This window comes from Balaenoptera musculus, chromosome 11 (assembly GCF_009873245.2).
Source record: "Balaenoptera musculus isolate JJ_BM4_2016_0621 chromosome 11, mBalMus1.pri.v3, whole genome shotgun sequence".
Classification (NCBI taxonomy): domain Eukaryota; kingdom Metazoa; phylum Chordata; class Mammalia; order Artiodactyla; family Balaenopteridae; genus Balaenoptera; species Balaenoptera musculus.
Genome location: NC_045795.1, coordinates 39166786 through 39188486, shown reverse-complemented (window position 1 = coordinate 39188486; position 21701 = coordinate 39166786). Strand labels below are relative to the sequence as shown.

At 52.5% G+C, this 21701-nt stretch overlaps 1 protein-coding gene across 3 annotated transcripts in view; it reads left to right on the top strand.

The window, feature by feature from the left end:
* SCUBE3 (signal peptide, CUB domain and EGF like domain containing 3) overlaps window positions 1-21701 on the top strand; it is a 33522-nt gene that overhangs the window by 7912 nt on the left and 3909 nt on the right. Inside the window, exons 2-18 of one of the 3 annotated variants that reach the window (XM_036869093.1) lie at window positions 5495-5617; window positions 6617-6742; window positions 8491-8625; window positions 9610-9732; window positions 9925-10041; window positions 14611-14727; window positions 16450-16572; window positions 17085-17201; window positions 17722-17847; window positions 18143-18259; window positions 18396-18500; window positions 18789-18905; window positions 19243-19401; window positions 19639-19854; window positions 20210-20371; window positions 20578-20745; window positions 21253-21414. In XM_036869093.1, coding sequence (XP_036724988.1) covers window positions 5495-5617; window positions 6617-6742; window positions 8491-8625; window positions 9610-9732; window positions 9925-10041; window positions 14611-14727; window positions 16450-16572; window positions 17085-17201; window positions 17722-17847; window positions 18143-18259; window positions 18396-18500; window positions 18789-18905; window positions 19243-19401; window positions 19639-19854; window positions 20210-20371; window positions 20578-20745; window positions 21253-21414 — 2313 coding nt within the window. Of the gene's footprint in view, window positions 1-5027; window positions 5618-6616; window positions 6743-8490; window positions 8626-9606; window positions 9733-9924; window positions 10042-14610; window positions 14728-16449; window positions 16573-17084; window positions 17202-17721; window positions 17848-18142; window positions 18260-18395; window positions 18501-18788; window positions 18906-19242; window positions 19402-19638; window positions 19855-20209; window positions 20372-20577; window positions 20746-21252; window positions 21415-21701 lie in introns of those variants that run through there. The other 2 variants (XM_036869092.1, XM_036869091.1) reach the window with 2 other exon arrangements.

The window sequence follows — 21701 nt, the reverse complement described above, 5'->3', positions numbered from 1 at the left end:
CAGTGGCACCTACACTGGGTCCTCAATGATGGGTGAGGTTCGAAGGCATTTCAAGAGAGGAAAATAGAGGAATGAGGTAGACACAGCAAACATCCTGGGCTATCCTGGCTGGGCAAGAAGGATGCCACAGCCATGTGGGCACATTGAGGACACCAAGCAAGCTCCTTTGGACCTTTGCATTGGGCCCAGCAAATTTGTCCACAACTACCCCCAGCCCCTCTGAGTAGTAAGGTGACAACTGTAGTAACATAAAGGTGGGGTAGACTCTACCTACGGGCATCTGCTTCTCTGCAGCCTGCATTCCTGCTCATTTTCCCTGGTTATTCCAGAGCTGGACCTGGGCAAAATTTTGAAGCAGATAAAGTGTTTCCTTGGGGGTCCTCCTGCTTCCCTTTTAGGGTACACTTCCCCATCCTCAGAAGGGAATCTTAATGCTTAAGCCTGTGTTGTAATAATCCACCTTTTCTAGTCTGTCCTCTAACCCTCATATCCCCCGCCTCATCCCACCCCTCCTCCCTGTTTAGCAGAATTTATGCAGTGCTCTGTTAGGTGCTGAAGCAAATCCAGAAGAAACGTCAGATGGTGCTGGGAAAAGCTGCCGCTGTTACAGACCTGTGCATTCATGCCAGGAGAAGGTGAGGCAGGGAGGTCTTGGCTCATCTGTGGTGTCTTTGCAGCCACCACTCTCCCCTGATTCAGCTTGTGATCCAGGCCAGTGCCTGGGGTGGGGGAAAGGGCACAAAAGGACAGCCTTTACAGAGGATTGTGGAGGGCAGCTTTTTGGTTCCCAACTGTCCTCTCACCCACTTCACCTGCTGCTTGGGCAGTTCCCAGCATGGGCAGAGTAGGCAATGACACAGATACCTTTAAGGATATGTCTCCCCCAAATTCCCTGTACCATCACGTGCTCCCCTAGTGCCACATCTCCCCACACCAGGCCTCAAATGGGGCTTTGGGAAGGGGAAGGGGGAAGGGGAGAGGGGTTCAGAAAGGATACTGGGGAGAAGGATGGAGAGAAGGAATAAAATAACGAACATTTATTGAGCATTTACTGTATGCCTGCACTGCAGTGCTAAGTACTTGATAAGTATTAACTCATTTGATACTCATGGTGGCCCCATGAGGAGGTGCTGTGATCATTATTCCCATCTACAGAGGAAGGAGCCGGCAAGTTCAGAGGCTGGCCCAGGACCACAAGGACATGCGTGCAGCTGGCATTTGAACAGACACAGTATCACTCCAGAACCCCTTTTCTCAAACATTCTGTCATGTTGTTGCCCCTCGTCTCTTCCCAGCTTGGGCAAATAGTCTGTCACATTATCTGAGTTGGGAAAGGAAGACAGAGAGCGGTCCAGACTCACCCTGGAGATCCTGATGCAGCTGGTCTAAGAGAGTGCCCAGACAGTCCATTTTATTTATTTATTTATTTATTTATTTATGGCTGTGTTGGGTCTGCGCGCGGGCTTTCTCTAGTTGTGGTGAGTGGGGGCTACTCTTCGTTGCAGTGCGCGGGCTTCTCATTGTGGTGGCTTCTCTTGTCGCGGAGCACGGGCTCTAGGCACGCGGGCTTCAGTAGTTGTGTCTCGCGGGCTCTAGAGCACAGGCTCAGTAGTTGTGGCTCATGGGCTTAGTTGCTCCAAGGCATGTGGGATCTTCCTGGACCAGGACTCGAACCCGTGTCCCCTGCATTGGCAGGCGGATTCTTAACCACTGTGCCACCAGGGAAGTCCCCAGACAGTCACATATTGTAAAAGGTCCCCTGGGAATCCCAGGGTGCAGCCACTGGTCTAAACCAATCCCTGCCCAACAGTATCACCTGGTTTGTCAGGCCAGCTAGTAAACACCTGCACCCTGAGAGAATGAACTAAGATGAGACTGTGCCCATGGGTGTTGAAGGGATCCCTGCATGGACAAATTGGGGGTGGGCATATGTGGGGGGAGCTCTGAAAGAACGAACTGGCAAAAGGAGACACTGGATATAATTTGGGGCCCTACTTCAGAGCTCTGTTTTAGGCTTGTTCTGCTTCAAAAGATTCCATCCAAGTAATAATTCCATCCTCAGTGAGTGACCAGCCAAGTGAGGAAAGCTGAACATGCCACACAAGATGGCTTTAAAGCATTAGCAGAGCAACTCAGTAATAGCTGCAAGTGAGCTGAGGCAACCTGAGTCCCCTAGGACCTGGAACTCACCAGGGATAGTACTTACCAGGAAGAGCTTTTGGGAAGACAATTTTTGAGCCAGGTTTGGGAAGCTGGGAACAGTGTGGCTACAAGAAAAAAGAAAGGACTGCATTTCAAATGTGAAGAATGAGATGTGTGAATGCGTGAGAAGGGGTAGAATGGTTTAGGTGTTGGAGAGGGATAAGTATTATGAGTAGGGGATGAGGGGGAGGGGTAAGATGGCAGGAAAAGCCCAACTGCCTGAAGGGTCTAAAGGTTCTGCCAGGAAGCCTGGGTTTGCTGCAGTCAGCATCAGGATCCTCTCTAGTACCGGTGAGCATTGAATCGGAGGCAAACGGAAGAACTGGGAGCCCAGCCAGCCTGATGTAGACTGTTGTAAAGCCCCAGCTGATTCAGAGACAAGCATGTACCTCTGAGATGGCCCTAGAGGAGGAGCTTCCAGATGAGTTTCCAAGTTGTCCTTCTGGCCGCTGGGGAAGGGATGGAGTGACACAGAAGGGGAAGAGGGCTCAAAGCAGGATGAACAGGATGATTATTAGTCACTGGCATTGCCCAGTGCTCTGTACCTGCCTCTAAGACTCACAAGGGTTACCACAGGGAAGGGGGTGATCATCCAGTCCCCTTTCCTCCGGGGGACCCAATAAAAACATCTAAAACTTTGGATTCCATTCAAAGATTAGGATTAGTTGTTAAAAGATATTTTCCCCAACATGGGGGGCATGTGCAAATGTGGGGACAGAGAATAAGGACTTGGACCTCAGAGTGCCTAGTCTTTCTTCATGCATTTAACCACAGTTGAAATGTCCTTTCCCCTTCTAACTGTCTAATGGTTACCCAACTTCCAAAACTCAAACTTGAGTCCCACTCCTCAGGGAGTTTTTTTGGTCCACTCAGGCCCAGGGTATCCCTTATTCAGAACTCCTAGAGCAATGCCGTCCAATAGAACCTCCCGTGATGTTGGAAATGTTCCACGCCTGCGCTGTGCACTGTGGTAGCCATTAGCCACATATGGCTATTGAGTACTTGGCCTGTGGCCAGGACAACTAAAGAACTGAACTTTAAAGTAATTTAAATTTAAATAGCCACATGTGCCTAGTGGCTACCATCTTAGCACAGTCATAGAGCACCTGTTGTCTGAATCAGTGATTTAATCATTATCATCTCAAGCTTCCGATACTTTATTAGGTACTTTACACAAATTATCTCATCAGCTGTTCACAGCCTCTCATGAGAAGGTATTATCATCCCCATTTTAAAGAGGAACAAATAAGAGAATCAGAAAACACGCCCTAGAGAGTGGTAGGGCTGGATTTGAACCTGGGACTGGCTGATTATCGTCTTTCTACAATAGGACGTTTCTTAGTACCATTTTCTCTTCATCAGTTGGACAAACTGATTCTCCATGCAGCCTCTTACTATCTACACAGGTCCCTCTTGCCCTGTCTCATGAACTAGAATTCTATGCCCCCTCTTCTCCATCCATTCACTTTGGGATGACTTCCTAGGGTGAGCTAGCAGGCAGATGCCATGACTGCAGAGCCTGAGGGAGGGGGAGAATAAGTGTGAATTACAGCAATTAGATCACTGGGCGTGGTGGACTGCTGCAGAGGGGTCAGAGAGTTGGAGGGTAGAGTGCAGAGCCGAATAGAAGCCCAGAAGATTTGAGGCAGGTGTTTGGGGGCACTCTTCCAAATTTCAGTTCCCTTCTTAGCCCCAGGAAGCCTCAGTCCTACCCTGGAAGTTCTTGACATCAAAAAGAAAAGAACAGTTAACTGTTTCAAGCTAGGACTCATGGGTGTCCATAAATTGGAGCAATTACTGATCCATTCATTCATTCATTCAATAAAAAATATATCAAGCACCTTAAGGATTTGGATTCAATAGGTCAGCAATCAGGCCTAAGAATCTGCATTTTAACAAAAGCCAAGCAATTCTATGACCCACAGATCACACTTGGAAGTTATGATCTTGATTTCAAATCCCATTTCTTTACTTGCAGATTGCTACACTACCCTGGGTTTCCTAGTTCACAGCTAGAAGTTGTCTCTTCCTCCTCTGATCTTCCCTTTAATGGAGATTCTCAAGACTGGCTGCATATTAGACTCACCTGGGTAACTTTAGAAAAATACTGATGACCAGATCTCAGCCCAGACCAGTTGACCAGAATTTCTGGAGGTAGCACTTGGGCATCTCCTAGGGGAGTTGGCTCTGATGTGCAGCCAAGGTTGAGGACCCTCTTTCCTCATCTCTAATGCCCTCGTGGCACTCGACACATCCTGCTTCGTGTTACTTTTTTGTCTCTCCTTTTGACTGGTCAGAGTCATCTCTGAACCTCCACAGCCTTAAATTATAAAGCATTTTTGACTGAAACATTTTCGCCTACTTCAGTTCAGCTTTATGGGCACCATAACATTGCCCCAGAAGTTGGAGTCTTTTGCCCAAAGATGATAAATTATTCTCTTTCCTATGTCCTTTCTGAACATTGTCTTTTCTGCTAGATCTTGGGTGGCCTCTTCTTCAGCAGAGCTCTGTGAGTAGCACCTTGTGTCAGAGCGAGGTACACCTGGGGTTAGATGAAAGAGCTCAGGGTGGTGGGATGGATGGGCCTGGATGAGTCAGCTGGAGAGCCGCAAGGGCTGCACTTATCAGGCTTCAGGTTGCTGGTGCCAGTCCCTGCCAGCTCCTAGTCCCTCTGCTGTTGAGGGATGGGCCTAGGCAAATCTTCCAGGATGGAACTTCTTTCCTTCAAAGATTCTTGGCGCCATGGTGGGCAAGTGGGAGCAGGCCTGGTCTCAAGCGGAATTGTGAGGCAGATGAAGATTCCGCAGATGCCCTGTCTCCCTTTCTTCCTCCTTGAATTACCAATAGTCGCTGGACCCTGCCACTTTCCCAGAGGCCACTGTCCCTGTACCTTTCTCTTCCCTCTCCCTCTAAGTCTGCTCCTAAGAAAGGTAAACTAATTCACCCTAGGTTGAATGTTTCTAATCAAGTGTGCTACCTACCCAGTCCAAAGGTTTTTTTGTTTGTTTGTTTTTAAATCAAAGAGGAGTGTTTCAAATGATGGAATTTTAGCTGTCATTGTGGATTAAGTATTTTTGAGGGGAGTGGGCGTTCTTTCTGAATTCCTGAAATTACAGGAATTTCAGGAATTCAGAAAGATTCTGAAATCGGAGGGGTATGGGAGGCCACCTGCTTCTGGAGGAGTTGCTGTCTATTTTAGAGGAGAGGGGATTTTGCCCTGAGGGACCACCTTCAAGACACCCCTTGGGAGGTACCAAGAGAGGGTCTCATGTGTTCCTTCTGCCCCTGGCAGATGTGGACGAGTGTGTGGAGGGGACTGACAACTGCCACATCGATGCGATCTGCCAGAACACCCCACGGTCGTACAAGTGCATCTGCAAGTCTGGCTACACAGGGGATGGTAAACACTGCAAAGGTGAGGCTGGGAGGGCACCTGGGGAAGGGGGACCTGCCGGAGAGGGGATACCCCCACTGAGCTGCTCTCAGTTGGCTACGCTGTACATTACACTAAGGCCTGGAGTCCCTGCTGGCGTGGGGAGAGGGCTGGAGGAAAGCTGTTTCTTCCCAGAGAGGGTGTCATTTTCTAATTTGCACAAAGGCACCACCATATATGCTGGCTAAGGCCCTGGTGGGAACAGTTCACAGCCATACAGCCTGACTGGGTGGGGGGATCAGAATCATGGGACTAAGGCCTGAGGTTCCCTGACACTGGAACCTCCATCTTTAGACCCTTATGCCATGCCCAAAAAGAATGAGAACAGGCAGTTTACCCTAGGGGAAATTCATACTATAAACAAACACATCTCCTCATAATTAAAGCAATGCAAATTAAAGCAGTCTTGAGATGTTACTTTAAATTTATGACCTTTGGTGCTGGTTAAGACTTCAATGCACAAGGTACACTCGTTAATTCCTGGTGACATTATGAATTGAAAAGTGATTTTGTCATACCTAGCAGGAATCTTGAAGTTATTTATACTCTTTGACCCAGGAATTTCATGTTTAGGAACTTGTTCAAAGGAAATTCAAAGAAACAATATATGGGAGAATATGTTTTTTGATGCATCATTTATGATAGAAAAATAAATAGAAGGAAACTAACAATAGAGAAAAGGGATTAATAAGTTATGATGTAGCAACATAATGGAATATTTTGCAGCCGTGTACAGTGATAATTGGAAAGACTGGATGGAAACGTAAAAATGTTTATGACTTAAGTTTAGATGAACATAGCAAAATGCAAAATAGTTTGTAGGCTATGAAAGTAACTATGGGAAACAGAGACACATACACAAGCATACACATACACAGAGGTTATATATTTTTTTAAAAACCACCATAAGGCTGAGCCCAGGGGTGGACAGTCGGGGGCACGCAGTGGGGTCCAGCTGCCTCAACTCCTATTTGCCCACAGATGTGGATGAGTGTGAACGGGAGGATAATGCAGGTTGTGTGCACGATTGTGTCAACATCCCTGGCAATTACCGATGCACCTGCTATGATGGATTCCACCTGGCACATGACGGACACAACTGTCTGGGTGAGCGAGGGTGGGGCAGGGCATGTCTTGTGGAGGAGGAGGTGTCTTTAGCCTTTTCTATTCCCAGGCAAGAAGAGGAAAGTGAACAAAAAGCTGCATTCCCACAAAATAGAAAACAAAGTCAGCCTCCCCCTGGAAACTAGATGCTGAGGATGAAATAATCCTTCTGCTGGATGAAAAACACGAAGGAGATGCTGCTAGAAAGTGTTCTCAGGGGAAGGGCCAGGATATGACAGTAGTGGGCTTAGTCACAGGAGGTGGAGCATGATAGGAAGATGATTTGGCTCCAGACAGATCCTGGCTCTGCTGCTTACTAGCTATGGAGCCTTGGGCAATAGGGATGGTGGTATCCCACTCAAAGGGCTGCTGTGTGATTCACCATGAGAGAACATGTGTAAAGAGCCCCGTACAATCCTTAGCACATGGTAAGTGCTCGATAAACAGGAGGAATGTCGATGATGAGGAGGAGGAGGAGGATGCTTCCCTAACCTCAGGGTTAGGGTTCAAACTCTCAACATTTGGCTTTTAGGGGAACCCTAAGTCATCCATGCCCTTGGCTTCAGTTTCCCCACTGAGAACTAGAGGAAAGAACTTGGCTAGAGTAGCAAAATCACAAGGCTGGAATAGAAGGGAGCAAATAGAAGGATGGAATGTAGGACGGGGTAAGAGCAGGAAGACAGGGATAGGGAGAAGTCAGGGGTGTAGGAGATGGGACAGGAACAAGGCAAAAAAAAGTGTACCTCCTTGGCTTTCCCTACAGATGCATGTCTCAGGCAGGAGCCTGCTGGATCTGGGCCTCTCTGCCCTTGGCCAGAAGGGTGAAGGACAGGGTTTCAGGGCTCAGCAGAGACGATGGGAAGAGAAGGACAGATGAGGCCCTTAGGAGTCAGGTCCCTTAGGAGCTAGATGGTCCATTTGGGTCCATCTCCCTGATGCCTCCCTGTGCCAAGGAAAACTGAGAAGGACTGTGAACTTGGGAGAGTAGTAAGTAGCATAGAGATGGAGTCAAGGCATTGAAGTGGGAGCCCCGGAATGAGCTTGGCTTTGGGACCTGGGGGTGGTGATTTGGGGTTGGTAATTAGGGTGTGGCCTGGCAGCCCTTCCCCCATCCCTCCCTGCCAAGCTACCAGACTTTGTTTTGTTAAACCAAAATAGGAGAAAGGCTAGGGAATGTGGCAGCAAGCCCAGGCATGGGGGAAGGGGAGGAAGGACGGGGTCATGGCCTGTCCACAGAAATGGTCCCTGCCCCACAATGAGTTGAAGTTCACTACCTTTCCCCACCCTGCCCCTCCAACCTCAGCACCGTGGCCAAAGCTCTCCCTGCACATGGAGCCCTGATTTCCTGGCTGCTCATCACGACCAGCTGCCCACAGTTCCTCCCCGTCATCAATCTCCATCCTTATCTTCATCCCTGTTTCTCTTGCTCTGACTCCTTTCCTAATGTCCTCTACCTTCAGACCCAATTTCAACAGGTGAAGGAAAGGGAGGCCATGTTGGAATGTCCCCTCCCCACCTGCGTAACTCCCCAGCTCTGCCCTCTTAGGGTGGCCTCTTCACAAGCACTGGAACATTAGCTGATGAGTGGGTGAGAATTGCCTAGCGTAAGGCTGGGAGTTGGATTTCAGTGGAGGGGATGTGCATGTGTGCTGGATTCTTAAGACTGCTTTCAGCCCTGGGTGCTGAAGTCCCAGCGCATAACCAGACCCTGGCCCGCACCCATGGCCTCACCAACCACCTCTCCTGCACAGATGTGGACGAGTGTGCCGAGGGCAACGGTGGCTGTCAGCAGAGCTGTGTCAACATGATGGGCAGTTATGAGTGCCACTGCCGGGAGGGCTTCTTCCTCAGCGACAACCAGCACACCTGCATCCAGCGGCCGGAAGGTCAGCCTATGACCTGGGAGGGCCCAGCCCTGCACTCCCAGCCTTCTCTCTCCACCTGCTCTGGAGCTTCCCCTCAGTGCCCCCCAGGTCCCACCCTCTGCTACTCTTTCTTCTCTTGTCCCTCAACCCAATTACATCCTAATAAGGGTTCCATGGACAGATACTTGGGGTTACAGCAAAATCTGGGAGAATTCATTTGGGGCTGGGGGTCAGTATGGGATTGAGGCTACCATGGGACATCCTCTGTGTCCAGACCCAAGATGGGTGTCGCTCCTAATTGTAGATGGCTGAGCCCTAAGCCGATGCTATCTGAGAGGACCTCACCCATGCCTTATTCCTTGGATTGGCTTGGGAGGGCCAGGCAGGAGCAGTGGGGTATGTGTTGTCTGTTTCTGTGACTCCGCCATTACCCTCCCACCCCCGCCGACTGTGACATCCCTGAGGGCAGAGACTATGCCTAATTCATCTTCATATCCCCAGAACCTAACATACTGCCCTGCTTGTAGTAGGAGCTTAATAAATACTTGTTGAATAAGACATATAGTAATTATCTGTACTAATTACTCCTCACTCACAGGATCAATGTTACTTATCTTCTTCCCAGTTTGACTGTAAAATCTTTGAGGAAAGAGATCATGTCTTATATTTTTCTGGATCCTTCCTAGATCCACCCAGTACCAGCACAGTGCTGGGCAACTATTAGACACTAGTTTTTGGTTGTGTGAAGGAGAGAGTGATCATGCAGGGCTGAGGGGCTGGCTGTCAATACTCATATATCATTCAGAATAGTTCTGAGCTCTGCTCACTAGCACCCAGCTCTATGGGCAGGACAGGGGGCCTGTGAGGGGGAGCCAGTCTCCTCTGTGTTGTAGCCTCAGTGAAATCCTCCCACTTCCCTAGGCCCCAGCTATCCCTTCTAGTTTCTCTTCCTCTAGGCGTCCAGGAGTACAGAACATTCACCGCCCTCCTTTTCCCTTTTAGAAGGAATGAATTGCATGAACAAGAACCATGGCTGTGCTCACATTTGCCGGGAGACACCCAAAGGGGGTATTGCCTGCGAATGCCGCCCTGGCTTCGAGCTCACCAAGAACCAACGGGACTGTAAATGTGAGATAACTGGGCTGGCAGTGGGGGAGAAGGGGAGACAAAGAGGAAGGGCGTGGGGCCTTGGCAGCAAGAGGTGGGAAGAAAAGAGAGCGTGGGAGAGGCAGCTAGATTAGAGGACCAGTCTCCGTGTTATGGAGAACTGGGGTCCCCAGGGAGAAGCAAGCTGACAGGCCTCCCGCCCTCTCTGCACAGTGACGTGCAACTATGGTAATGGTGGCTGCCAGCACACGTGCGATGACACAGAGCAGGGTCCCCGGTGCGGCTGCCATGTCAAGTTTGTGCTCCATACCGACGGGAAGACGTGCATCGGTGGGTGAGGCCAGTGGAGAACTCAGTCCACCTGTGATGGGGGTGGGGGTAGGGGCCCTTGGGAACCAGGGGAGGGGGGAGCACATGGGGCCCGGGTGCTGAGAGCAGAATGACTGGTGAGTGGGTTGAAGACCCAGACAATGCCAGGTCTAGTGAGAGACAACTCTGAGAGACTGAAGGGCTCACCTGACCCTCCTCCCCTCCCCCACCCAGTGGTTCTGCTGCCCCACCCCGGGAGCCTCACCATCCTCTTCATCCAGGATAAAGTGTTGCCAGGTTGGGAATAATTAGCAGAGGTGCTTGTTGACCCAGGCCATGGTTGAGAAGGGGGAGGAAAGCTGGGGCAATGCAATGGATTAAGCCTGAGCAGAGGCCCTGGTTGACAAGTATGGTAAGATGGGAGCTGTCACAACCCAGTGTCCCCACTCTGGAACTGAGGGTGGGACACAGTGCTCTTTCCTGGAACAACCAGCCTTGAACTGACAAATGGGGCTTCCTGGCTCCAGGTATCTTTTCCTCTCTCTCCTTGCTCTCCTCCTGTAAATCTCCTTTCCAGTCCTCTTACCCTAGGCCCCCATGTCCTCCTCTCTCCTCCACATTCCAGTGGAGCTCTGCCTGTAGCCTTCCCACTTCCTCGCCAATTCCGGCATCCCATCCCTCTCACCCTGGTTTGGGGCCTTCTTAACCCCTGGACCCCTTGTCCTGAAGTCCTAGGCCTTACCGCACATATCTTTAGGTCCCATAGATGAATGAGTTCAATTCCTTAATTCCTAATTCTCTAAAAGTCTTTAGTTTTTATTGTTGTTGTTGTTGTTTGTGAAGGCCAATTACTATGTGCTCACAGAGTGCTGAGAAAGACATTGGGACAAGGTGTCCCCTTGGAAAAGTGGGAAATGAACGCGGAGAGTTTGGGCAGGGGGAAAGGCTGTGTTGAGCCAGGCAGGGGCAAGCTTGTCCTGTGGGCACGGATATTTATGAATGGGCGTTCATCTCATGGGATACAACATGCTGGGGATGGGAAGGTGTGAACACAGTCACTGGGTGTGTTTATGAGAGACAAGATATTCCGGTTCAGAACCAGACTCTCTCCCATCTCACTCCAGAGACCCACCCCGTCTCTGCAGAGAGCACTGCCTTTCCCCCAGACACAAGAACTGGGGAGCAGACGGTGCTCTTAAAGGTCTCCCTCAGGTACCTACCTGCTCCAGAGACTTGCACACACAGTTTTAAAGCTCCTTAATTAAAATCTCTCTTGCTACGTGTTTCCCCTCTGAACTAACTCGCCAAAATCTTGGAACATTTTCAGGTCTTCGTGTTGCCTTCTCCAGGCTGGTTTGTTCCAGCTCCTTTCATTTTTTCCCTCATAAGTCTAATTCTTCTGCTTTCCAAACCTCCTACGATGCCCTGGACACACTCACACATCCTAGAGACTCCCAGAAGAAATTGCATGCAGTCCCCAAAGAAAAGCTGCATGTATTAGGACAGAGCTTGGGGACCATAGGTGTGAGGCCGGGTCCCTCTCTGATGTCTTTCTGTTTAGATAGTCCTGGGCATGGCTGCTTTTGAAAATACTCCTATTAAGCTTGAGCTCTTCTCTAATCAAGACCCATTCCACCCTCTGGGCCATGGCCAAGTGAGGCAGAAGAGAGCAAATGAGGCTGTTCTAAGGTTCATAGCTATGTCCTTTCCAAGTTCCTCTCCCTCTTCTCCAGTAGAACTTATTTTTACCTTGACCTGTATCTCATTTTTCTCCCCAGCCCTGGTAGAAGGAAACTTTGTTGTTCGGGGCCATCAGGACATTCAGATTTAGTGGGGAGACTGAGAGGGCGGTACAGGTTAGCAGAAAGGGTGGGGACCCTCTGGGATTTGGGATTTGGCAGCTTGTAAGACTTGAGGTTGCATCCCAGCTCTGCCGTTGGCATGCTGTGTAGTACCGGGCCCATGACTGCCCCTCTCTGAGACTCAGCTTCCCATCGGTCACTCGGTGGGAGCCTGGCTTCTTGGAGAATACCAGGCAGGACAACCCTGGGGAATGAAGTGTAGGAGTCTCAGAGCTTATCATTTGGGGCCAGCGGTTTGGGCCTGCAGGGAGGAGGAGGAGGGTGGGGAGGGGTTGGGGCACAGAGGGCCACAGTAGCTCCCTGCGCAGCATCTAAACAGCTTTTTTACAATGTCAAACAGGGGAAAGGCGGCTAGAGCAGCACATCCCCCCTCAGGCCGTTTCTAATGGTAAATATGTCTGCTCTCTCCGCTTGCTCTCACTGGCTTGCTAGGGGAAGGGCTAACCCGCCGGGGCTCCCACTAACCGCATGCCCACGGGCTCCCCTGGCAGCCTGGGTACTGGGCCCATTGAGTGACAGGAAACCTGAGTCCCCACGAGCTGGCCTGGGAGCCTTCACGTTGGTTTTCTTTCCATGATCCTGTCACTCTCCTGCCTCTCCTGCTCCTTTGTCCCACCTTCTAACACCTCACCCCTTCCCAGCCATCTGCCCCCTCCCTCTCTCTGCCTTCTACACAGCTAAAGACCCAGCCAGCTGCACTTACCCATCGTGCCCACTGTGCCATCTGAGATCGGGGTGGGATGGGGTTAGATGCCATCCCCTCCTTGGGGTATCTTTCTTGGGTTCTTACCCATATTAGCTCACAGTCCCAGCATCACTCCCCATTCTCTCCCACCATAACGGTTAAGTGCACGACATTTGAGTTCAGAGAGACCCGAGTTTGAATCCTGGCTCTGCCATCTTCTAAGTGTGCCACCTTAAGCAAGCTACTGTCCTCTCTGATCCTCAGTTTACTCTTCTGTAAAAGAGGGAGAATAAGAGTCCTCTCTTAGTATTGCTATGATGATGGAGATAGTGCATTATAGCGTCTACTAAGTGCCTGACACAGATTAAACTGTGATGTAAATACACAGCCTGAAGAGCAGAGGTTTGAGGCAGCCATGGAGGCCCCTCTGGAGAGCTCTGCCCTGCAGGGGCAGGCAGCTATGCCCAGCTTCCTGGTCCAGCCTGGAATGGTCAGTGTGCCAGCTCTACTGCTCTCCATCCTGGATCCCTCAGAATTGACTAGACTTGGTGCAGGATCTCTGTTCCCCTCTCCCTGCTCCAGGGCTTAGAGGGCTTTTTCTTATGCTAAGAGCACTCTTGTGGGGGATGGCTGGGCTTGGAGCCTGAAGTCAAGGTTCCCTCCTAGGTTCTTCCCATGGTCTCGGGGAACCTCAGGAGAGACTAAGGTGGGAGTGGCACATAGGAGATCCCACTGTGGCTGCTCCCAGACCTGGGCATTTGAGGGTCCAGGGCATGACCAGGGACCCACAGGCAGAGTTGGGCTTCTTCTGGAGTCTTTGCTCTGCTGGTCTCCTCAGTGACAAGGGTTGGGCCTGAGTTTTAGGAGTCAGAGATTCAAGAAGATGATAGTACTCTCCAGCGCTTTTCTCATTCAGCTCCCCTGATTCTGAGACCCTCTCTCCTCTCTTCCCTAGTGGAGGCCTCAGGATTCTGTCTCTCTAATGGGAGAATTCTAGGCCCCCCAGAGGACGGACCACACCTCCCTCACAGTCCCTGCGTCAGGGCCTTGCACTGTTTGAGCTGATGTTTTTTCTCCTGGGCTCATCTGATTCTCCTGAGCTGCAGTTTAAACCTCTATTTTTCTCCTGCTCTGAATTCAGAAAATAGGGAGAGTGGCCCATCCATACTCCCCCAACTCCGACCTCTCAGCAAAGGGGAAGCTTACCAGTCAGGAGGGGTCAACAGAAGAGACTTAGCTCTGAGGTTCTCTAACTCTCTCACCTATCTTCTTACGCCCTTCCTTCTCCTCTGGATTCTTCTCCTTTTGCCCCCTCCCCTAGCCTAGACAGTATCTCCCCATTAGGAAAGTAAAACAACAACAGAACAGCCAGCTTATCTCCATTTGGAACTAAGAGGAGGGCCCGGGAGGAGTTGGAGGTAGCCGGGAAGGGGCTGGGAAATGATGGAGTACTAGCTGTCTCCTCTGAGGATGAGCAGTCAGTCCTGGAACTGGGATCTTTCTTAAGACAGCTGAGCAGGGAGGAAGGGGAAATGGATTGATGGCCATCTCTCAGCTGTCTTAGGAATCACCAGGCTCACTCTTCCCAGGATTGTCCCACCATGACCCCCCACCCGCCAACGAGATAGTCTTGAGATAGTCGGTGGAAAGAGGAGGAAACTCCTATTGTCCCTTCTTGTTCCCTGGCAGCGAGAACCACCCTTACTTAGCTTCCATCCCTCCCTGCGCCCTCCCCTCTCCACCTCCTCCACCCCCTCAGCACATTCCTGCCTGACAGCTCTGGCTTGTACCTGCCTCACTGCTGTCCACCTTGTTTCAATCAAGTAGGGGGCAGGGAAGTGGACTGCTTGGCTGTACTTGTGAGGGGATGGGGGTGGGAGTGATGGGAGGAAGGGGGCTGGGAGCCTCCGCGTAATGCTCCTTCTAAAGCACAGGGAGGCTAAGGCCTTCCCTTGGGCCTCTGTGCTCCCTCCTATACCCTCACGTTTGGGACTCCTCCGAGCTGATAACCAGGTTACCATCTCCCACCTCCCTCCTAAACAGAGACCTGTGCTGTCAACAACGGGGGCTGCGACAGTAAGTGCCACGACGCAGCGACGGGCGTCCACTGCAGCTGCCCTGTGGGCTTCATGCTGCAGTCGGACAGGAAGACCTGCAAAGGTAAGGGTTTTCAGAGGACAGGAGCGTAAGGGTAAGGGGCTGAGGTTGGGACCAGAGATACAGTACCTATTGTGGGACCTCCTCAACCCCCTGGAAACGATCCTGATTGTAAATAACTGAGGCTGTGACTAAGGCTTGTCTCCTGCCCACCTTTCCCCATCTCAGTTCAAGGGGCACAAAAAAAGTCCAGCCAGTTCCTTAGTGCCCCTGCCCCTGCCCCACTTTGTTTTCCTTACTCTTATTCCCATTTCCCCTATGGGTCCCTAACCCTCTTGGTTAATGAACATGCCATTCACGTTTGTTCCTGGGTCTAGAAGGATATTTGAGCCCTATGTATGCACAAGGTCACAGGTGTGTTCCATAACCTTCTTAACTCACATTCCCCAGACCTTCCCCATGGAAAGGCTCTCCTGGTCAGAGGGAGATTAGGGTAGCAGTTGGGAGCACTGATGCTGGAGCTTGGCTGCCTGGGTTCAGATTCCAGCTCTGCCTCTTATTAACTCTGCAATCCTGGGCTAGTTACTTAGTGTCTCTGTGCCTCAGTTTCACCAAGTAAAGTGCTTGCCTCATAGGAATGTTGTAAGGATTAAATGAGTTACATATAAACTATCTGTAAAGTCTTAGAACAGTGCCTGGCAAATGGTGAACACTCTGTGTTAGCTATTATCATGGTATAATTTCCCACACTGTCCATTCTATTTTCCCCCCTTTTAATTAGCCAGGTTTAGGGGAAAGGTGGAGTGGGGGAGGAAAAAGGGAGGGTAGCCATACTGAAAATTGTGATTCATCAGGTCTGTGTCCCTTGGTCACAAGGAGTGGGGACTGGAGGAAGGCCTGGGCTTGCTCTTTGTGTCTTTTGGCCCAACAGCTGGTAGAGAGGCCGAGGAGGAGGTTGGGGTTGGGGGGAGGGCTGGGGCCACAGGTCAGACAGCCAGAGCTGAGAGGTTTGCTGCTAGGAAGGACTGTTGACAGGTATGCTAAGAGTGAAGTGGAAGACTGCCCCCTGTGCCCCCTCCCCCAAGTAGGGGTGAGTAGCCTGGGTCCTGTCTGCCACCCGCTTGGGGAACTTGACCTCAGGAAGGAAGCCGCTCACGTGCCCCCTCCTTCCCTTCCCTTCCTAGTGCTGAAAGCTGCCTCAGGCCTGAGTCTCTCCAGACCTCTCACGGCCCAGCCCCCTGCCTGGCCCCCACCCCTCCCCCCATCAGCTCCCCAGCCTCACTGGCTCCCCTGGAGGTCCTCCCTGCCTGGCCTCTCTTCTAGCTCCTCCTCTCTGAAGCGCTGCCCCTTTGAATCTCCACCTCTCTGCCCCCCCCACCCCCGCTCTTATGGCAGGCAGGGGTGGGGGACAGTAAGGGGATAAAACCTGTCCACCAGCTTTCTTGGCAGGGGCTGTCAGTGGCAGAGTGAGGGGCATGGACTAGCCCCCTGTAGGTCAGGTGCCCACCTACTTCTAGGCAATTACCTGAGGGCCTGACACAGGTTCTCATCTTTCCCCTTCTAAGAAGACTCAGTCTCAGGAAACAAGGTTGTTACTAATGGCCACAGATACCCTGAACGGGGGAGAAACAGAGATGGGAGAGAGAAAGAGGAGTCGGAAGAGGCAGGCCCAGGGCTCTCCTTGATTCTCCCTGTCTCTGTGAGGGAGGGAGGGATCTTGTCTCCCTGTTTGTCCCCAGCCTTCAGTATTACTCTGATTCTCTCTCCTTTGCCCTGCCTCCCCAGACATAGATGAGTGCCGCTTGAACAATGGGGGCTGTGACCACATTTGCCGCAACACAGTGGGCAGCTTTGAATGCAGCTGCAAGAAGGGCTATAAGCTTCTCATCAATGAGAGGAACTGCCAGGGTGAGCAGACTCGGGCCAAGGGCAAAGCCTTTGGAGAGTTTCTTGGGGTAGGAGAGCTTCAAAGAGGCCAGAGGGCCAGAGCCTGAGAAGCTCAAAGGACACTGTGGAGAGTCTCCATAGGCAGTGTTGTGCTTTGAATTAGCAAATGTGCTCCTTCCTCTGGGCAAACCAGCTCTACGCTGGGGCACATGGCTTGGCAAGAAGTGAGGGATGGATTTCACCCCAGTTCATATCCTTGGCAGGACCTGACCAGCCTAACTACACATGGTGGCCCTGATCCATAGGCACCGGACCTCAAGAGTTCCTGACTCCAAAGACTCCAAATGGAGCGGGCTTAGGGGGTGGGTAGGCATGGCTGAATTGCTGATCTTAGGGCTGGGCCAGAGGTAGGAACTCTTTTCAGTTTAAGGGAGAGAGCCAAGGCCCCTCCCTGGGGCCCTTCACCTGAGCAGGGAGTCACAGGGTCATGTGCCCCAAGACAGATTCAGCGGCTTGAAACCTTGCTCTTCCAGATATAGACGAGTGTTCCTTTGATCGAACCTGTGACCACATATGTGTCAACACGCCGGGGAGCTTCCAGTGCCTCTGCCATCACGGCTACCTGCTGTATGGTGTCACCCACTGTGGGGGTAAGTCAGCAAATCTGGACCCTCAGCCACCCAGCCCCTCTAACCTCCTCACCCTTCAACTGAACGAGTCCCTGAGTTGGCTGGTGGCTGTGGGCAATCCCCAGGTGCATGTGCCATGTCTGCATTCATCATGATGAAGTGGGAGAGATTAAGACAATTGAGAGATTAGAGTATCAGGGAACAGCATCCTGTTTCCGAAACTTCTGTCTCCCATCCCCATCACTGCCTCTTGACTCCCATCCTTAGCTTCCAAATTACAGCCCCACTGGTAGGTAGGAGTGGAAGGCTTTAAAAAGCTTGTTAGCTTGGCCCCTTCTCAATCCTTCTTTTGACTGGGAACAGAAATAAGGGAAGGAGGTCCTAGGTTTGAGCTCTTCTCGGGCCAGGAATCATCTTAGAGTGCCTGGAACTCTAACCAAAGGTCCTCACTCACTGCCCACTCTCTGGCTCCTACTCCTCCCCACCCCCCACCCCCCCACCCCCTTATCGTTTGTCTGTGTCTCCCTCCTCCCTCGCCCAGATGTGGATGAGTGCAGTATCAACCGGGGAGGTTGCCGCTCTGGCTGCGTCAACACTCCTGGCAGCTACCAGTGTACCTGCCCAGCAGGCCAGGGCCGGCTGCACTGGAACGGGAAGGATTGCACAGGTGGGCAGCGCCCTCTGCTGGCTGAAGCTGGCACTGCAGTTTCAGGGTTGGGGGTAGTTGGGGTCCTGGGAAATGTGGAGTTCCATACTGAGGAAGGTATGAGGTAGTAGGAGATGGAGAATGTAGCCATTTGAGATGTGAAGTTCCTGGTAAATAATCCCTTCATTCATCTCCGTGTACAGTTGCAGTTCTACATGTAGCTAATTCTCTTCCTCCTAATTACTTGACTGACGGACTGACAGAGAGGGTGGGAGAGGAAGACCCTCTCCTCCTCAGGCTTCTCTCCACTTCCTAGAGCCAGTAAAGTGTCATAGTAGTCCTGGTGCCTCGAAAGCCATGATCAGCTGCAGTCGGTCTGGGAAGAAGGACACCTGTGCCCTGACCTGCCCCTCCCGGGCCCGGTTTTTGCCAGGTACAGAGAGGAGGTTGCTGGAGGGCTGGCAGGGAGGAAGTCTGGCTGTTTAGGCAGCTCCTCTCGTCCCCTTGGATTCCTCCAGCCAGTGGGGGTCAGGGGGCAGGTCAGAGCTGTGACAGCCCCCTTCTCTCAGAGTCTGAGAATGGCTTCACCGTGAGCTGTGGCGTCCCCAGCCCCAGGGCTGCTCCAGCCCGAGCTGGCCACACTGGGAACAGCACAAACTCCAACCACTGCCATGGTGAGCACTAGCCCAGAGGCCTTGTTCCATGCTACTCTCTGGCTTATTAACCCCTATTTCTCTTCCTTGTTAATCCTCCTGGCCTTACTTTTTCCTGGATCCCCTTCTTTCCTCTGTAATTCTCCAGCCCTGCTGCCTTGCTCCCTCTACCCTTAACAGCTGATGCCCTTGGCTTTCGTAATCCCTCTCCTCCAGCCAAGCCCCTGGCCCCAGTTTCCCAACATCCTCTATAGCAGCCCCCACCCTCAAGGGACCCCCAGGCTGTGCTGAGCTCTGCCATCCCTCTAGAGGCTGCAGTGCTGACGGTTAAACAGCGGGCTTCCTTCAAGATCAAAGATGCCAAATGCCGTTTGCACCTGAGAAACAAAGGCAAAACGGAGGAGGCCAGCAGAATCCTGGGGCCAGGTCTGGACTGGGGACCCCACTCCAATGGGCTATCTGGCCACCAAACCCTTCCCACCCCTCAGCTCTTCTGCTTAGTGGGATCTCCAAAAACCCATTGGCACCCTGAATTCTGGACAGAACAGGGGAAGAAGCGGTTGTAGGCATAGAGTCCAAGGAAGTCCTAGGATACCCCCCCCCACCAACTAATTAGTATCTTAGACTAAAAGAGAATTGAGATCGTTATAGTCAGAGATCTGGTGAGATCTGTCTGAGTTGGGGTGGAAAAGTGAGAGCTGGGAGTAAGAACATTCCCTGTCTCCAGGGGGTGCCGCTGAGGTTGACAAGGCCTCTCCCCCAGGTGGTGCCCCCTGCTCTGACTGCCAGGTCACCTTCATCCACCTCAAGTGTGACTCCTCTCGGAAGGGCAAGGGCCGGCGGGCCCGGACCCCTCCAGGCAAGGAAGTCACTCGGCTCACCCTGGAACTGGAGGCAGAAGTCAGAGCCGAAGAAACCACAGGTGGGACTTGGGACACCGTTGGGAGGAGGGTGGAAAGGGTAGGGCAGAGATGGGCAAACAGCAGCGAAGGAAGGGGCAGAGGCTGTATTAAGGGCAGACCCTGCCTAAGGCCAAGCCCAGGAGCCAGTCCCTCTCACCACGACCCTCCTAGCTCCTAGCTTTGCTTCCTTGCCCTCCTGCTCACAGCCACTCTCTCTTTCTCTTCCTTCTCTGACTCATAACACCATCCCCCACCAGCTGGCTGTGGGCTGCCCTGCCTCCGACAGCGGATGGAACGGCGGCTGAAAGGGTCCCTGAAGATGCTTAGAAAGTCCATCAACCAGGACCGCTTCCTACTGCGCCTGGCAGGCCTTGATTATGAGCTGGCCCACAAACCAGGCCCAGTAGCTGGGGAGCGAGCGGAACCAGTGGAGGCCTGTAGGCCCGGGCAGCACCGCTCTGGGGCCAAGTGTGGTAAGGGAGCTTGCTGGGGAACAGGGGAGTGGGGGAGTAGGGAAGGCTCAGCTTGGGTCTGGTTCAGAGCAGGACACTTTAAGGCCTCGGTTGCATCTCTCAAATTGTGAGGCAGCCAAGACCCTCCTGCCCATCATCCCCCACTCCTTGGTCCCAGGCTGAAATCTAGAGGGATGTCATGTGGGGCCACCAACCCTCCTGCACATGGCTTTGGCCCCTGATCCTCCCAAGCAGGATTCTGTTTCCAGACAAAGAGATTCTCCTTGAATCTGGGGGAGAGGGAAGGGGAGTCCCAGACCTGGGTGGTGGGAAATAGGTGGGGGGTGGGTGGCTAGCGCGGCCGACTCTCCCTCAGTCAGCTGCCCGCAGGGAACGTATTACCACGGCCAGACGGAGCAGTGTGTGCCATGCCCGGCGGGCACCTTCCAGGAGAGAGAAGGGCAGCTCTCCTGCGACCTTTGCCCTGGGAGTGATGCCCACGGGCCTCTCGGAGCCACCAACGTCACCACATGTGCAGGTGCCAGGGGAACAAACAATACAGAGTGGGGTAGGGTGGGCACTGGGACGCCCATGGGCATGGGATTTCCCAAGGCAGGCCCAGGCTCCAGGCCACTCTCCTAGTCAACATCCTGTTTGTGTGTGCCTCTGTCCCCTGAGACTGGGTGACCCCGTGGGGATGACCAGAAACATCCCCATCAGAGTTGGGCCCTCGGTTTACTGCAGGTCAGTGCTCACCTGGCCAACACTCTGTAGATGGCTTCAAGCCCTGCCAGCCATGTCCACGTGGCACCTACCAACCTGAAGCGGGACGGACCCTGTGCTTCCCGTGCGGTGGGAGCCTCACCACCAAGCACGAGGGAGCCGCCTCCTTCCAAGACTGTGACACTAAAGGTGAGTGGGCTGCTCCCCCCGGTACAGGACCCCAACCCCAGCTACTTCCAAAAAACTCTCCAAGTCCCCAGAGTAGACCCAGGTATGTTGCCCTACCATCTTCCCCAAACCGGGAAAGGCCCAGCTGCATGACCAACCCCCCCATCCTACTCATAGGACCCGTCGTGACCCTCCACCAGTCCCAAGCGTGGGAACTGGGGAATAAGTAACAGTTCAACTTACCCCTCTGCTTTGGAAAGCTGGTGTCACCTTCCCCTCTATACTACAAATGAGTTTCTGTACAGGTTTGCCACTGTGCTCAGTGCCTGAAAGAACAGGATTGGCGCTGTAGCCAACCACTCTGTCAAGTTCGTTTTCCCCTGAGCTTAAATTCTGGCCTGACTAGGGAAGGTTGGGACTCTAGAAGGAACTCTGGTGTCTTCATTCATTCTCTGCGATGAATGTGTCCTGCCCCAGAACTCCCGCTTGCCTGCCATCTTAACTCCTACCCTTCCCCCTTGCCTGCAGTCCAGTGCTCCCCTGGGCACTACTACAACACCAGCATCCATCGCTGTATCCGCTGTGCCATGGGCTCCTATCAGCCTGACTTCCGTCAGAACTTCTGCACCCGCTGTCCAGGAAACACAAGCACTGACTTTGATGGCTCCACCAGTGTGGCCCAGTGCAAGAGTATGTGTCAGGCCAGGCTGTGGAAAACGGGGTGGAGAGGCCTGGGAGCAGTGGGCATGGGAGGAAGCCGGAGGTGGGCAGGGAGTAAACCAACAGGGGGCAGGGCTGGGGAGTGGATGGGCAGGAAAGTCCCACCCTCCATCTCTCCCCAACCCACTCAACCTCAAGACTGGTTGCCGGGCTGGGCCCTGTAGCACCCTCTCCCTGGAGGGGAGGGAGGCAGGTAGTGGGGAGGCAGGGACAGGTAAAGTGAGATTAGAAGGTGCTAAAAGGGCAGGAAGGAAGGG